The 17,202-nt window shown below is 41.8% G+C and overlaps 1 protein-coding gene across 6 annotated transcripts in view; it reads left to right on the top strand.

Annotated features, from left to right (window-relative positions):
- The window catches only part of TEAD1 (TEA domain transcription factor 1), a 360,416-nt gene that overhangs the window by 266,212 nt on the left and 77,002 nt on the right, over positions 1–17,202 (top strand). For 5 of the 6 annotated variants that reach the window (XM_060263081.1, XM_060263082.1, XM_060263079.1 and 2 more), the window contains 2 exons: positions 10,877–11,011; positions 11,179–11,225. In XM_060263081.1, coding sequence (XP_060119064.1) covers positions 10,877–11,011; positions 11,179–11,225 — 182 coding nt within the window. Of the gene's footprint in view, positions 1–7,819; positions 7,841–10,876; positions 11,012–11,178; positions 11,226–17,202 lie in introns of those variants that run through there. The other variant, XM_060263084.1, reaches the window with a different exon arrangement.

Here is a 17,202-nt window from a genome sequence, read left to right as displayed (position 1 = left end):
GATTCTAGTCTTTCATCACCTGCCAGTGGCCGTGTGTGTGTATGTGTGTGGCTAGCAATTCTGTCTGCCGTGGAAGCTTGCTTGAGTGATCTTTGGCCATTTCATACATTCTGAGCCTAACCTAACTCACTGGATTGTTGTGAGGAGAAAATGGAGAAGGGGAGACTGTTGTAAACTTCTTTGGATCTTCTCAGGAGAGTAAAGAGGGAAAAAAAAATAAATTAAGTAAATAAATAAATGATAGCGCCATGGCCCCTATAGTCTTCCATTAACTATGAACATTGAAGGAGTATCTCAGGCCTTGAAGAGAATAAATGACGCTTAGGATCAGCCCATCTAACCCAACTCTTGTTGTAGGATTGAAGGCAAGCACTGTCAAGGATGGCTGAATTAGCTGTGATTTACTTTACAGTTGTCCAGAACTTACAAAAGAAAGTAAATTAACTCCACAGTCAACACACCAAGTTTTAGGGTATGAGGCCTGATACGAACTGGTTCGACACATAGCCCTTAGACCTGATCAATTCATAACCACTTTTGTAATGATCAGGGAAATTTATTCCCCCTCCTTAGCTGCTGCTAGTTCATTTCCAGGGGGATCTATATGATGCTTTAGGAGGTGCAGCCTGATTAAGTAATGGAAGTACATATCAGATGTTAACAAGGATGGTGTATAGTATGTTTATCATAACATAAGAGAAGCCATGTTGGATCAGGCCAATGGCCCATCCAGTCCAACACTCTGTATCACACAGTGGCCAAAAATTTACACACACACACACACACATTTTTACACACTGTGGCTAATAGCCACTGATGGACCTCGGCTCCATATTTTTATCTAACCTCCTCTTGAAGCTGACTATGCTTGTAGCCGCCACCACCTCCTGTGGCAGTGAATTCCACATGTTAATCACCCTTTGGGTGAAAAAGTACCTCCTTTTATCCGTCTAACCTGACTGCTCAGCAATTTCATTGAATGCCCATGAGTTCTTGTAATGTGAGAAAGGGAGAAAAGTACTTCTTTCTCTACCTTCTCCATCTCATGCATAATCTTGTAAACCTCTATCATGTCACCCCGCAGTCGACGTTTCTCCAAGCTAAAGAGCCCCAAGTGTTTTAACCTTTCTTCATAGGGAAAGTGTTCCAAACCTGTAATCATTATAGTTGCCCTTTTATGCACTTTTTCCAATGCTATAATATCCTTTTTGAGGTGCAGTGACCAGAATTACCCACAGTATTCCAAATGAGACCGCACCATCGATTTATACAGGGGCATTATGATAGGGGCATCATAATAGCTTGCCACATACCACGGAATATATGAACCAAAGCTTAAATAAATGAATTTTATTTAAGATTTAAACTTGTAATATTAAATACACAGAGAGTGAATTTGGACAAATGGCTTAACCGCTTCTGACCTGGCAGGGCTATATCCTGTAAAGATCTTCAGTCAAGAGTGAGGTGTAGCACCAACAACAGCAGGCTAAGTAACCACACAGCAACATTTTCCTTTGGAAGCCCTGTTGTTGTTGCTGCTGCCAATTCAGTGCAACAGATGTGGGCCTTGCATGGTACATAACACCTCTGTACTATGCAAGGGAGCATTTTCTGACATTTGTTTTTTTAATCAGTAATTGGCGTACTGATTTGCTGCTTTAAAAAAAAAAATTGAGAAAGCTGCCTGGCAGCATGCAGTGAAAGGAGTGGCAGCTGCAGGGACTGGAATGGGAAAATCCAGACCTTCCTGTCTTTACAGCAGCCATCCTAACTTTGCTAGGGTCTTTCTCAAAACCTCACAGCAAAGTAGGTTCTGGAAAGATTGTAAAAAAAGTCAGAGAAAACCAGCCTGGTGTGCAAGAAGCCCCATGATGATGTTCCCATAAATGACTGAAGTTTCTTGAACACTATTGGTAATTTAGATGTTTGGCTTAGAATAGTTGCTGCTGCTTATCTCTGAAATAGGGAATGATGTAACACCTCTTGTGCTGATGTACTATCATGCTTTCTTTATTCAAAACTGCTAAACAATTTCGTACTGGAGGGAGCAAGAGAGATGTGATTTACCCCTTAAAATGCACGAGGTATAAGTGGTTAAACCTTTGTTTTTTATTAACAGTATTCATTAGCATATTATTTTAAAATTCATTAAAGGAAGCAAAAAAAATTAAAATGCCCACAGTTCACATGTATGCCATGCTTTAAAATCCATTAGTGTACATTCCATGCTATCTCCCAAGTAAAAAGGAAATAGTGTTGACAGGATACTAAATATAGCGCCATACAGTGGGTTTTTAAATATATATAAATGAACAATGGTAAAAGCCTTGAAAAATTCCCTTCAATGTGAATGTGTCTTCTGCATTTTGAAATACAATAAGATGGATTAATTGCTGCTCATTAGGTAGCAAGTTGGGACTGCTTTGAATGTGCATTCTCTTTTTAGCATTAGCTATTGCCTGTCTGAAAATAGCCAGCTTTTGTATGTGCTACTGTCTTCTCTGATAATAAGCAAATTGGAGATCATGGCTACAGTTATTCAAGTGTCTTTTGTCCAAAACAATTGTATACTTCCATGGTTTGTTTACCTTTTTTTCAGCCAGAGCAAATAATTGCAAAGGTTATTCAAATCAATACAATATGTGAGCAGAAATAAGGTTTGCAAATTTAGTTATTAGAAAAGTACTTTATGTTAGCACTTTTTGATTTACTATAAAAGCAAAAATCATTTTAAGAGTAAATTGCAGCTTCTTTGGCTTCATATCATTTTTTAAAAGTTACATTTTCTCAGGTGTATGTGTGGGTTTAAATGGAAAATATACATTACTTCAGGACTTAAATTTGTTTTAAAAAATTGTCTCTTCTTTTAATTATACCCAGATATATTTTTAAAAGTTTTCTGTTGAGCATACCTTTTTATCTTCATAGAATACAAAGTCATTTTCATTAGAACTGGCTTGGGCTGATTGAATTTATTTCACAATGTATGTTGGCTTTAAACAGATGATGACTGAAAGTCCCTAATTTGCTTGCCACATAAAGCTCAATTCAATCTTCTTTAGTACCATTTGTTTAAAAGGTATGACTGTCTGTAATTATTTTCACCTCATGTAGCATTTTTTGCAAAACTAGAGGGCAAACATGGAAGCCCAGAGATCTGATTCATTAAGTTTGTTTACATTAGATTTTAATTTAGCCCATATAACCAAATGCTCTCAGATGGCTAGTGATTTTAAAAACATGTAGAAATAATGTAAATATTGTGTTCAATTTAGTGGTGGCTGTAAGCTCACAATCTGACAGAATGTTGAGGGCTAACAGTCTTTCCATACCCTTTCTCCCTTTTTTGCCCACAGCTATTTTGTATGCAAATATTGAGTTATCCTCTTTCTCCCATCAATTTTTACCCACACAAATGTATTTTGCTATCCTTGCAAGAGCAACAGAAATGATCAAGGGACTAGATCACTTTCCTGTAAATAAAGGTAAAAGCATTTGGGGCTTTTTAATTTAGATGATACCCCAAGAAATGATGATGCCCCAAGAAGGGGGAATAAAGAAAAATTTCTCTGGAACTTCAGTTTCCCAGATGTAATTCTTGTGTAGTAAATTCTGGGAAGACAAATTAATTTAAGTACAATAAATAAATTTTGGGATTTGCTGCCATAAGTTGTGGACTAGTTTAGGCTGCTTTAAAAAGTTATCCTTTAAACCTCCACAAAGGATAGAATAAGAAGATGATATTGGATTTATTTCCCGACCTCCACTCCGAAGAGTCTCAGAGCAGCTCACAATCTCCTTTACCTTCCTCCTCCACAACAGACATTCTTTGAGGTGGGTGGGGCTGGAGAGGGCTCTCACAGCAGCTGCCCTTTCAAGGACAACCTCTGCCAGAGCTATGGCTGACCCAAGGCCATGCTAGCAGGTGCAAGTGAAGGAGTGGGGAATCAAATCCAGTTCTCCTAGATAAGAGTCCGCACACTTAACCACTACACCAAAGTGGCTCTCCGAACTGGCTCTGGATAGGACTCAAAGACTATTATCCATTACAAATATGTGGGATTTACATTATTCAGTATCCTTCAGGATACTAAATGATGGGAATGGGAAAGGCTGCTGCTTTCTTTTTCTTCCTGTATGCTTCCTGGAAGCATGTAGTTCACTACTAATTAAAAGAGATTATGGTTTTTGAGAGATACTTGCTATAATCCATGTAGGTTTGCCAGCCCCAGGTGCCAGTGGGGGATCCCATGGTTTCAGGGGCTTCTCCCCACTGCTGGCCAGTGGGGGAAACCCCTCTGTTTCTGACAAAATGACATTACCTGGAAGTGAAGCCATCATCACATGGGGGTGTCATGGGGAACACTCTTGGTTTTGGGGCAAATTCTATGGTTTAAGCCGTAGAGTTTGCCAAAAACCAGAGTGCCCCTTGTGTGCCATCCCCACCCACCTGCAGAACATCCACACTCCCCCCACTGAACTGGTGAGGGGACCTGGCAATTCTAGATGCATCAAGGCTTTTCTTTGCTTCCTTGTTAGAAAATTGCACGATGAGTACAAATTTAGTAATTTGCCTGATTAAATAAGCTTTGTGGCATATGCTAAAACACACTTCAGGGATGGATGTCTACTATCAGCCCTGGTGGGTTTTAGCAACTATTAAAGACTGGTAGTTAATGGCAACAAGAACTTTAATGAAGTAAATAAACAGGAACACCTCAGTTGAGAATGGGTGGGATGTAATAACTGGGTTTCCAAGAGAAGTCTTAATTGCCAATTAGACTACAGGAACGTTCTCCCAGGTTCCAGGCCCACCTTTCCAGGATTCTTCTGGCACAGTCAATATAACAAGTTTCCATCTAGAGCTTCAGTTTGACAGCAGAAATCCACATTCTTTGTTTCAACCCCACTGGTGTCCTTGCTGCTTTCTCCTTTCCCTCCCCTTTTCTCTGCTGTTTCCCTCCTACCCTCAGAAAAAAAGGCAACTGTTAACTTAGGTCAGAGTCAGGACTGCTAGGCAATTTAGTCCTTGACTGATTTCCTAACAGAATGTAGGATCTGGAGAAATCTCTCTAAACATGAATCTAAGTCCAGTAGCGTCTTCAAAGGGAAATTTAACTTTCAAAAGCCCATACCCTCAAAATCTTGTTGGCCTTCAGGGTGCTACTGGATTTGAATCTTTCTGCTGCAGGCCAACATTCTCTGAAACTATAGCAATAAAGCTCACAACATCCTTTCTCAAATACAGTTTTGTCCCAGATTTCTTCTTTCTGCACCCATTTATCCCACACCCTTTCTGCTATTCCTGATCTTCCTGCTGCTCCTATTGTCACTCCATTGTCACTCCATTGTCAACTCATCTCTGATGCTCACTGCCTCCTATTGCTTTCTTTAAAATTCCCCACACAGTGTTGGGTTTTTTTAGAAAAAGAAATCCTTATGTTGGGAGCTCCTTAGAGCACTGCTCTCTCATTGCAGACTGGCAAGATGAATATGTCAAAGTTAACCATTGTGTTAACTTTTTCCTGCATAGATTTCCCCCAACCCAGTTAGCTTTCCTTGTCTTTTTTTTAAAAAAAACTTAAAATGAGAGATGGTATTGGGACAGAGGAAGGTACCAAGGATATATATCATCTTAGTGATTTAGTGGAACATTGCTAAGATGTTAGAAATTCAGTTTTATCTGGTGTAAGGAGGGACCTTGGGAGAGAGTGCCTGGCCATGCAGAGAAGTACTGTTTTGCATCTGATTGTCTGAAGGTAGCTTTTCATTTAGGAACATGGCACTGATGAAGATAGTCTGCTACTTAGTGTATTAATACTTTTAGATGTTCAGAAGTTTATGGATCAAAAATCCAGAGAGAGAAAAAATAGATAATTTTAGAAGATTCTCAAAGATGCTCAGTGTAAGTTTTAGAAAACATCAACTTTTTTCAAGGCCATAAAGAGAACCTGGTTAGGATGAGAGTCACCCAAGGAGTACTTGAGGCAGAAAATAATATTAGCAGTATCAGAACCAACCATAGCACTTTAAGCCATTGTATTGTAAACAAAAATTCATTCACATTTGCACAAGTGATTTCATAATTACATTAACGCCCAATCAAGCAATTGCATAGGTATTACAGGTTAACTGATACTACAAACAAAACTCCACTTTCTTAGGAAGTCAAAAGCCCTGTGTTCATTAAACATCTCAGTGTATTCTGAGGTGCAGTATAAGAGTGTTAAGCCATGTATCTTGGCTAAATTCCAGTATGGATAATTACTGCTAATCTGCCTGCCTAAATTTCCTATCCAGTTTTAATTGGATGTAGTCTTCTTCACTAGCTGCTGAAACTGTCATGTAGCATTTTAATGTGCGATTAATCATTTGTTATGTGTCACCTCAGAGATGGCTTCATATCTGTGAAGAAGGAAATGCCCATTTTTGTTACGCTCATAGAATGGGAGGGGAGTGTGAAAACTGCCTAGTTCCATCCGTCTCCAGCAGTATATTAGAACGTTTCATATATCAACTGTATTGCAAATGAACTACATAATTCACACTATTCTGGGCCATCAGCAGTACTAAGGCAAACAAGCACACCTTTGCAGAGGGTTCTTCAGACAAAAGAAGAAGAAAATAGTCTAGGTGCAGTGGAATGACTGAATCAGATATTATAGAAAAGGACAACAAACAAACAAATTGAACAAAGTAAGAAATGTGTCTCTTGGAGAATATTCCCTTAAGGAGTATATTTAGACACAAATTCTACTTTTGTAACAATTATTACCCAGTAAAATTAGTGCTTCTGAAATGTTCCAAGTTTCTAAATAATGTGTCCCAGAACCTGTGCTCAATGGCAGGGATCCTGGGATTTACACCTTGGTTTTCTGCTCTGAGATATCTGTGCAAACTTATGTCCTAAGGCAGAAAGGGCAACAGAAATGGGCAACATTGGCCTTTGTTATTAGTAAGCAGGAAGGAATCTCTGGATTGTCCAAATGTGGTGTTTACGCAATGTGGTGTGTATGCTTGTTCATTAACATGCCCAGTTCCTAGTTGTGCAGAATTTTTGCCTGCTGTTCTCTCAGTTTATTGGGCAGTTTGCCTGAGCCTGCCCCAGCCTTGACACTTCTGGGCAGGTACTGGATAAGTGGGCTGTTTTAAATTTGTTTAGAAACAATTTTTCACTCTGTGGAAGGATCCCTTTCTAACTGTTTAAAATAATAATGCTAGACCAAAAGCTTACGAGGCAAAAATAGGTCAGGCAGTTGGGTCAATCTTTTGAATAAGTAGATTTCTCACTGCACTGCACTGCACCCCTGCTGCTGCTAAAAGTGTGGTTTCTTCAGGAGCCATGTCATTCTCAGCCAGCTCCTCTGTGACTGCAGGAGCAACTACAGATGGGTCCACAGGTGTTAATGCTGCTTCTGGAGGCATTAACACCTGATCAGGTTTCTGCCTCCAAATCTGCACAAGATGGCAGGGAGAACACTGCCGAGAGCAGCTGCTCCCCCTGCTGCCAAACCCCTTGATTTAGGAGTAAAGCTACAAGAGGTAATGTTTAATTTGCAGCAGAGGAGTTTCCTCAGGTATCCAAGCAGGCTGAAAACCTAACAGCTGCCAGACTAGGCATTTAATTGTATCATCATTGTAGGCATGAATATGATTAGTCCTTTTATTCTTTTGTTGAATCAGTTCCTTGATGAAAATGAATAATTACGCTTTACATATAAAGATAAGGAACACTTTCCATTTTTAATTGTACTGTAGCATATTTTACTAAGAAAAATGCAGTTATCTAGAAGCATCTTAACACACTTTTTGTTGTTACATCCAGGTAACAAGCATGGTAAGTATTTTCAGTAAAGCAAGCCTTATGTATTTTATCTGTGCTTGGCAATTTTTTTTCCTTATTAGCTAGCTTTAACTGTACTGCTGAGCCTGTGCTTTTTCTAAAGGAGCTGTTCAAAAGAAGATGCTGCTCACCATCTCATTACTTTGTATGGGCTTTTTAGGGAATATGTCTGTGACTTGGTTATACCCTGTACTAGGATGGCATGCATTCCTGGCCAGCATGCTTGCAACTATGCTTGTAACTATGAATCTGTCTCTTGGTGCTTGTGTTCCTTCATCATTGAGTCATATACCAAAATGTTCACATTTTCTAAAGCAAAGAGACATTTAGTGGAAAATATTAATAACTGTCCACTTCAGTTACCCTAAAATTGCCATTCACTTATGGCTAGAGAGAATTCAAACAGGGATTTGCAAGGATCATTGGGGGGGGGGCATTGGGTTGACCACTTGCTGGCTCCCACTCCGCTCCTTGCCAGCCAGTCTACATACATTACTTCTGCTTCTTGAGGGGGGGGGGGAATTGCAAGACTGGCTCCTTCCTCTCCTGCTCACCTGCATTGTGATCCCCTACAGCTTACTTACTCACTCATCTGTATCACTGCCACTTCCTCAAACTAACACAGCAGCAGCTGTTCCATGGCTCCAGCTCCTTCTCTTTCTCCCCCTCCACCTGCCTGCCTCTGTTGTCTCTGCAGTTCATGAAGGGGGTGATGGTGGCAGCTCCTCCCTCCCCTGCATGCCTACATTGCTGTTGTGCCACAGTTCACAGGGGGAGAGTGGCTCCTGCTCCTCCCTTGCTTACATGCCTGCTTCCATTGTTATGTCTGAGGTTCCTAGCAGCAGCAGTTCCTGCTGCTTCTCCTCTCTCACCCTCCTCTGGCCACTAGGCAGGAGTAAATGAAGCTGGGGAATGGAGGTGCACTGTGTACACAAGCATAGACAGTGCTTCTCCATTGGAGGGGTTTGTTGAAAGTTTTCAGATTTTGTGCAAGCCTGTGGGGGCTCCCCCAGGTTTGGAGGGAAATCTATTCACTCCAAAGCCCCTATCTGCAAGTTTTAAGTATCTGCAAATGGACTGTATTGAGAATTAGATATATATCTCAAGAAAAGGCCCAGAAGGATGTGTTTATCTGCCTGTCTTTGTCCCCCCCCCCCACCTACCCAGTAAAGTTCCAAAGCGGCGAACAACATCTTTTCCCCCTTTTCCTTTTTGTTTTCACAACAAGCCTGTGAGGTTAGGTTGAGAGAGTGGTTGATCCAAGGTCACCCAGCAAGCATTCATATCAGAGTGGGACTGTAATCTGGGTCTCCCAGATCTTAATTTGACACTGTAATCACTACATCATGCTGGCGCTGTAAAAGTCTACAACTGACCAATATCTTCTGGCTAACTGTACTAAGCCCAGTATTGATTACTCCGTTAACACACATCCCATTTTCCATGGTGTGATTCTACATGGTTGGTGGTTACATATGAATAATGCAACCACATGAAATAGTGTCAGTCACTTAGGTCTTCAGTATGAAAACTTCTGTACCAATTGATTGTGTTACTCATACTCAGCCACCCAGGTTTTTACAGGTAGACTACAGATGTGTAGGCAAGAATATATGGGGCATGCCATGAGGAAGGTGCTGTCTTGATTCCCACTCTTTGTAGGATATCAACATCTGCACTGGATTGTCTGTACTTATACTGTATCTGTTTCTGTTTTCCAGTTTTAAAAAGTTTGTTACAGCCCTGAGTTTATGAGACAAATTTAAAACTAGAAACAATTTCTGCCATTTGGGTACAGAATTCATGTTATAATCTGAGTCTGGGGCTGAGCCCAGTGTGCTACCCTAGATTGTATGCACTCATGCCCCAGAGCCTCTAGGTGCAGAAGTAAATAAAGGTACTTAGTATGGCCTCCTCTGGTTGGCAGGCAATAGGAATTGTTTAGGATGTCCAGGCCTGGCATTAAGACCTTTATCTTACAGTGCCTGTTACACTTAATTCTCCAGCTCAAGTCTCCGATGCCTGCTGATGACTCCATGCATTCTGAGCTGGATAACGTAGTTTTCAGTTGCCCATAGTTCTGGCATCTCCCTGACAGCGTTGATAGCTGGCTGGGGGAGCATAGAGCCACCATCTACCATAAATTTGAACTTGAGTAAGATCTCACTAACAAATATAGCATTTCTCAATGGGTGAAGCAGCTTCTGCCAGTGTTTCTGCCATCGCATAATGTCAGGCACTTTCAGATTCTGTCTTACTGGAGAGTTAAGCACATATTTAAACCATTCTGTCTCAGATGACCAGGGTTTAAAAGTGCTTAACTTTGGCTGGGTTGTGCCTTCTGTGTTCTGGTTCAATTTCAAAAAACTTTAATAACACCTTGCATTGGCATGTGAGATGCACTGTGCAGTATATAGAAAAGCTGTTTTCATCACTTCTTCTGCCAGGCTGTGTATTTTCACAGGGTGCTAGGGCAACTTGCAGTCTTTAAGGCAGAAGATCATCTACCTTTTTGTGCCCTTGAAAGGTGCTGAATGACACCAGGCAAAATCCAAAAAGTACAAACATCCTCCCATATGTTACTTTCCTATTTTTATATTTCAATTTGGTTGGGGCCGGTAAGTACCACCCTGCCAGATTTTAAAAAGATCTTTTTGGAACCATTTTTATTGGAATATTTATTACAACAGTTTTGTTGTTGTAGTGTTCCAGTCTGGGCTCAACAGAAGCTCAGGCTCTGTTCTAGGTTGGGGTGGCAGAAAGTTCGGGGTGAATTTGACTCCCTGCTTCTTTGTAACAGAGAATTGTATTCAACGTTAATGAGAGTTACAATAACAACAAGGAGTGAACTTTGCCCTGAGTTAGTCTGAATCATTTTAGCCCTCATGCTACATTTTTTCTGCATGCTTTTATTTTTCATGTTTCCTGTGCTTCTTTTAATTTAAGCATATGTGCTTTCTAGCTGTGTTTGCTCAGTGGGATTTGTTGTGCCTGGTGCATTAATGATTGCCTATAATTGTCATTTTAAAGGATCAGACTGCAAAGGACAAAGCACTCCAGCACATGGCAGCCATGTCATCAGCTCAAATAGTATCTGCAACAGCGATTCACAATAAGTTGGGCCTGCCAGGAATTCCCCGTCCTACATTTCCTGGAGCACCTGGAGTAAGTTAATTGGCTGCAATAGAAAATACATTTTAGAACAATGATTTGTAGGAAATGAAGTCTACATCAATTAATTTCTACATAAAATGTACTTCCCTCTGTCTTTTGCAAAAAATTGGTGGGGAAAATTGAATAAATACTATATTTGTCATTTTTCCTTTATCTAGTTTTGGCCAGGAATGATACAGACAGGGCAGCCAGGATCTTCACAAGAGTAAGTTTCGAAAATAAGGCCATACTTCTCTTCTTGTATGTGCATGTATTATAAATAAAGTATTTGTTTAATGGCATATGTATTCAAAATCATATGTACCTAGAGAAAAGAATTAAGTGTCCTGAACAGAGACAAGTAATAGGAAAGGAAAGGTCCCTTGTGCAAGCACCAGTTGTTTCCAACTCTGGGGTGACGTTGCTTTCACAACATTTTCATGGCAGACTTTTTACGGGGTGGTTTGTCGTTGCCTTCCCCAGTCATCTACACTTTCCCCCCCAGCAAGCTGGGTACTCATTTTACCAACCTCAGAAGGATGGAAGGCTGAGTCAATCTCGAGCCAGCTACCCGAAAACCCAGCTTCCACAGGGGATCGAACTCAGGTCGTGAGCAGAGCTTAAAAGCAGATTAAGCATTCCTTTAACAGTGTAGTGTAGTTGATCATTAAGGTGGGGGAGGCATTTCAAAAAATTTCATATTAATTTCATTTTGGGATTTCAGGGACGGCATGCCTTATGTTATCTGAATTTTTGAGAGTGCTGTTACCAGTTCTAGATTCTGATCTTTTTTTCAGATTTTGACCATTGGTTTTGCTACCACCATCACCCTGAGGCAGCAGGAAGGGGGAGTCAGAGAGAGGCACACCTAGCAAACAACTCTTTGGCAGTGTACACTACTTTTAAATGTTTAAAGAGCTGGGGGGTTTGGGCCCTACATAAAACAACAGACTTTAAAAAATTATTTAAAGGGTGTGTGTATTACCAAACAGCTGGGAGACACTCTAGATCAGGGATGGCCAAACTGTGGCTCGGGAGCCACATGTGGCTCTTTCACACATATTGTGTGGCTCTCAAAGCCCCTGTCACCCTGTCACAGCTGGCTAGGAAAAGACATTTCTCTCTTTAAATCACTTCTCCAAGCCAGGCCAGCCGACAGCTTGGTGAATGCATTTAAAGTTAGTTGCTTTCTTTCAATCTTCCCCCTCCCCATCTTCCTCCCTCCCTCCTTCCAACATCTAATGTTCATTTCTTGCAGCTCTCAAACATCTGACATTTATCCTATGTGGCTCTTACATTACACAAGTTTGGCCACTCCTGCTCTAGATAATGCGTGTAAGAGATAGTTTTCAGGGGCCAGGTTTGCCTATCAGTTTGGTGTAGTGGTTAAGTGTGCGGACTCTTATCTGGGAGAACCGGGTTTGATTCCCCACTTCTCCACTTGCACCTACTAGCATGGCCTTGGGTCAGCCATAGCCCTGGCAGAGGTTGTCCTTGAAAGGGCAGCTGCTGTGAGAGCCCTCTCCAGCCCCACCCACCTCACAGGGTGTCTGTTGTGGGGGAGGAAGGTAAAGGAGATTGTGAGCCGCTCTGAGACTCTTCGGAGTGGAGGGCGGGATATAAATCCAATATCATCATCATCATCTTCTTCTTCTTCTTCTTCTTCTTCTTCTTCTTCTTCTTCTTCTTCTTCTTCTTCTTCTATCACTGAAAATGTCTCTTTAAAGTTAGGGACATTATTTTGAACTAGGAATAAGGCATATTATTGAAAATACAATAGGCTCTGGAAAGAGGAGCTTGCTGAGTGTACTTCACCCTTGCTGTCTTCCCACCCACTCACCCAAGTGAAGGCATTTGCTCTCCCCAACCTTGGTGTCTTCCCACCTTCTCAAGGCAGCTGTTTTCTGTAGGGGAATCATTCTCACTTCAGCTTTCCATCTCCTCCCACCTCCCTGCAGTTTCTACCTCGGAAAAGTACAGTCTTTCTCCACAGTGTGAACCAAAGCAGCTCACATCATTCTCCTTTTCTCCCTTTTGATCTGCAAAAGAACACTGTGAAATAGGTTAGGCTGAAAGTCTGTAAGTGGTCCAGAATCTCAGCATGGGCCGAAGCGAGAGGGAAGCAACCTATGCAGAGTATAATGACACAAGGTCTGCCCTGCACAGCAGCCATTTTCTCCACGGGAAGTGATCTCTGCCATCTGGAGAATAGGTGTAATTCTGAGAGTGATCTCCAACCCTCACTTGAGATTGGCAGAAATGGTTCTTCAGGAGGAAATGGCTGGTTTGGAGTGTGGAGTGTGTGGCATTGTACTTTTGAAGTCTTACACACACACCCCATCAAACCCCACCCTCTCCAGGCTGTACCCCTCATCTCCAGGAATTGGCAGCCCTGTCTCCTTCCCAGCAACAGTAGCAAGGAGCCAGGCCTAGAATAGCCAACCTCCAGGTGGAGCCTGAAGATCTCCTGGTATCACAATTGAACTCCAGACAACAGATCTCTCTCCTCCTAGAGAAAATAACTGCTTTAGAGGGTAGACTCTATGGCATTATGTTCAGCTGAGACGTCTCCCCTTCCCAAACCCTGCTATCCTCAAACTCCACCACAAAATCTCCAGGAAGGTCTGGATGGCATACATCCAAGAGTTCTGAAAGAACTCAAAGTTGAACTTGTGGATCTTCTGACAAAAATATGTAATCTTTCATTGAAATCTGCCTCCGTTCCTGAGGACTGCAAGGTAGCAAATGTCACCCCTATCTTTAAAAAGGGTTCCAGAGGAGATCCAGGAAATTACAGACCAGTCAGTCTGACTTCAATACCGGGAAAGTTGGTAGAAACCATTATCAAGGACAGAATGAGTAGGTACATTGATGAACACAGGTTATTGAGGAAGACTCAGCATGGGTTCTGTAAGGGAAGATCTTGCCTCACTAACCTGTTACATTTCTTTGAGGGGGTGAACAAACATGTGGACAAAGGAGACCCAATAGATGTTGTTTACCTTGACTTCCAGAAAGCTTTTGATAAAGTTCCTCATCAAAGGCTCCTTAGAAAGCTCGAGAGTCATGGAGTAAAAGGACAGGTCCTCTTGTGGATCAAAAACTGGCTGATTAATAGGAAGCAGAGAGTGAGTATAAATGGGCAGTCTTCACAGTGGAGGATGGTAAGCAGTGGGGTGCCGCAGGGCTTGGTACTGGGTCCCATGCTCTTTAACTTGTTCATAAATGATTTGGAGTTGGGAGTGAGCAGTGAAGTGGCCAAGTTTGCAGATGACACTAAATTGTTCAGGGTGGTGAGAACCAGAGAGATTGTGAGGAACTCCAAAGGGATCTGTTGAGGCTGGGTGAGTGGGCGTCAATGTGGCAGATGAGGTTCAATGTGGCCAAGTGCAAAGTAATGCACATTGGGGCCAAGAATCCCAGCTACAAATACAAGTTGATGAGGTGTGAACTGGCAGAGACTGACCAAGAGAGAGATCTTGGGGTCGTGGTAGATAACTCACTGAAAATGTCAAGACAATGTGCAATTGCAATAAAAAAGGCCAACGCCATGCTGGGAATTATTAAGAAGGGAATTGATAACAGATCAGCCAGTATCATAATGCCCCTGTATAAATCGATGGTGCGGTCTCATTTGGAGTACTGTGTGCAGTTCTGGTCGCCACACCTCAAAAAGGATATTATAGCATTGGAGAAAGTGCAGAAAAGGGCAACTAGAATGATTAAAGGGTTGGAACACTTTCCCTATGAAGAAAGGTTGAAACGCTTGAGGCTCTTTAGCTTGGAGAAACATTGCCTGTGGGGTGACATGATAGAGATTTACAAGATAATGCATGGGATGGAGAAAGTAGAGAAAGAAGTACTTTTCTCCCTTTCTCACAATACAAGAACTCGTGGGCATTCGATGAAATTGCTGAGCAGTCAGGTTAAAACGGATAAAAGGAAATACTTCTTCACCCAAAGGGTGATTAACATGTGGAATTTACTGCCACAGGAGGTGGTGGCGGCTACAAGCATAGCCAGCTTCAGGAGGGGAATGGATAAAAATATGGAGCCGAGGTCCATCAGTGGCTATCAGCCACAGTGTGTATATCTATATATAGATATAGATCTTTTTTTTTTTTGGCCACTGTGTGACACAGAGTGTTGGACTGGATGGGCCATTGGCCTGATCCAACATGGCTTCTCTTATGTTTTTATGTAATTTCCCACTGACCTGGAACTGGCAAGTTAGGACTGGGCCCAATGAGTTCTCCCTCAAATGCCAAAAGAAGCCTCGAAAGGGCCTCATCCCATCACCTTTAAGTGAGAGAACCAAGGTTGGTTGAGTTTTACTGACAGAAGCAAACTTGGTTGCCTAGCAACAGTTACTGCCTAACAGTTTCCACAGTGGTCCAATCCTCATCTGTCCTGGAGTCAGCAGTAGGTAGGGGAAGAGGATCAGACCTAGCCAATGGCATGCAGGTTGTCTTGACTGGAGGTTCACAGGCCAGTGGCTGATGTGGTACACTCCACAGCTGGTGGAAGAACTGGAAAATGCCAGGATGTTAGACTTTTTATATATATAAGAGCCAGTTTGGCGTAGTGGTTAAGTGTGCAGACTCTAATCTGGGAGAACCAGGTTTGATTCCCCACTCCTCCACTTTCAGCTGCTGGAATGGCCTTGGGTCAACTATGGCTCTTGCAGAGCTGTCCTTGAAAGGGCAGCTTCTGTGAGAGCTCTCTCAGCCCAACCTACCTCACAGAGTGTCTGTTGTGGGGGAGGAAGGTAAAGGAGATTGTAAGCTGCTCAGAGACTCTTGAGATTCAGAGTGAAGGGCAGGATATAAATTCAATATCACCTATCGACTTCTATAATAAAAAGATTAGATAAGTTGTCCTTTCTCCTTCCTCCCTTGACACTGCCTGCAGAGCAGGGAGCCCACACTGCTGAGATTCAAAATAAGTCTAAATGGACATTATTTTTAATGAGAGGTATACCTGGGCCATTTTCATGGACTGTTGCAGAGTGGGATTTTTCCCTGCTTCCCCATAACATCAACACTGTTGCAGAGTGGGATTTTTCCCTGCTTCCCCATAACATCATAATGTATTTGCATATCTCCCTTGGTTTCTCCTGCCTTTCTGTGGTCTTTCTTGAACCTGCTTTGCTGCAACGTTTTGGGAAACATCACAGTAAAGCCTGAGTAGCTGCCATGTGGGTGGGAATGTTTGGATTATCCCACCCACACAACAGCCACTTTCCCTGATACTGTCTCTTGGCAGTCATTTCCTCCCCCTTCAATTGGAGGGCTTTTTTTAAAAAAAATGTGATTAAACATCATTTATTGATTTAATCTTATAACAATACATGTAAATGATTGCAGGTCCTTAGACTTCCTAGCTCTCTTTTCCATCCAAGAAGTCGTATGTAGCCATTTCATTATGGAGATATCAGGGAAAAGGCGTATATCTGGGGGGGTTAGACACTTTAAAAAAATGAAACCTGAGAATTCAGAGAAACTATTACACATCTTGCTGTAACACTGTTGATATGATATTTATTTGCCAATTTTAAAAAAAATTGGAGGGGGGACCAGTGGCCCTGGCTGTGGATGGGGTAGGGAAACTTGACCTGTGGAAGTCCCATTGACTCTGCGGTATATTCACAGTTGCTCTAGCACTGGGGAAGCCACACAACACTGTCTTGTGGAAAGCAGTGGCATAACTTCTAACTAGAAATCTTTGTTTCTGTTACCCTCAGTATCAGAGCACCATTTAAGTTGGTTATTTTTCCTCATAGGATCAACCCTTTAATTTTTTTCCTTTAAATATTGCTGTAATTTGAAACTTTATTTTTCATCCTGTAGTAGAAACCACATTAAGTTCAGCTTGTGAATAGTACGAAGCAAAATACTTTTTCTGATTGTTCCTGTTGAAGGATTCCCCCCCCCCCCCCTTTTGCAAAGGATGAAGGATCTCAGAATTAAAGGCAGGCTTGATTGAAAAGGCAATGATGTTCAGACATCATTTCAGCTGCTCACCTCTATGTGTAGTGACATCTGTAGCAGATCTTAGACTAACATACTTCCTTTCTGCTCCCTTTACTGTACATGGAAACAAACACATGACCTGTGACATCTTCTGTTTCACATGAATGTGGGATTTTCTTTGGTCTTGGATATTAGCTTAGCGGGTTCAGTATTTATGGTCAAATGAGATCC

Source organism: Heteronotia binoei, chromosome 21, assembly GCF_032191835.1.
Source record: "Heteronotia binoei isolate CCM8104 ecotype False Entrance Well chromosome 21, APGP_CSIRO_Hbin_v1, whole genome shotgun sequence".
Taxonomy (NCBI): domain Eukaryota; kingdom Metazoa; phylum Chordata; class Lepidosauria; order Squamata; family Gekkonidae; genus Heteronotia; species Heteronotia binoei.
Note: the sequence above shows the minus strand (reverse complement) of the source record. Positions and strands in the feature narration are given on the sequence as shown.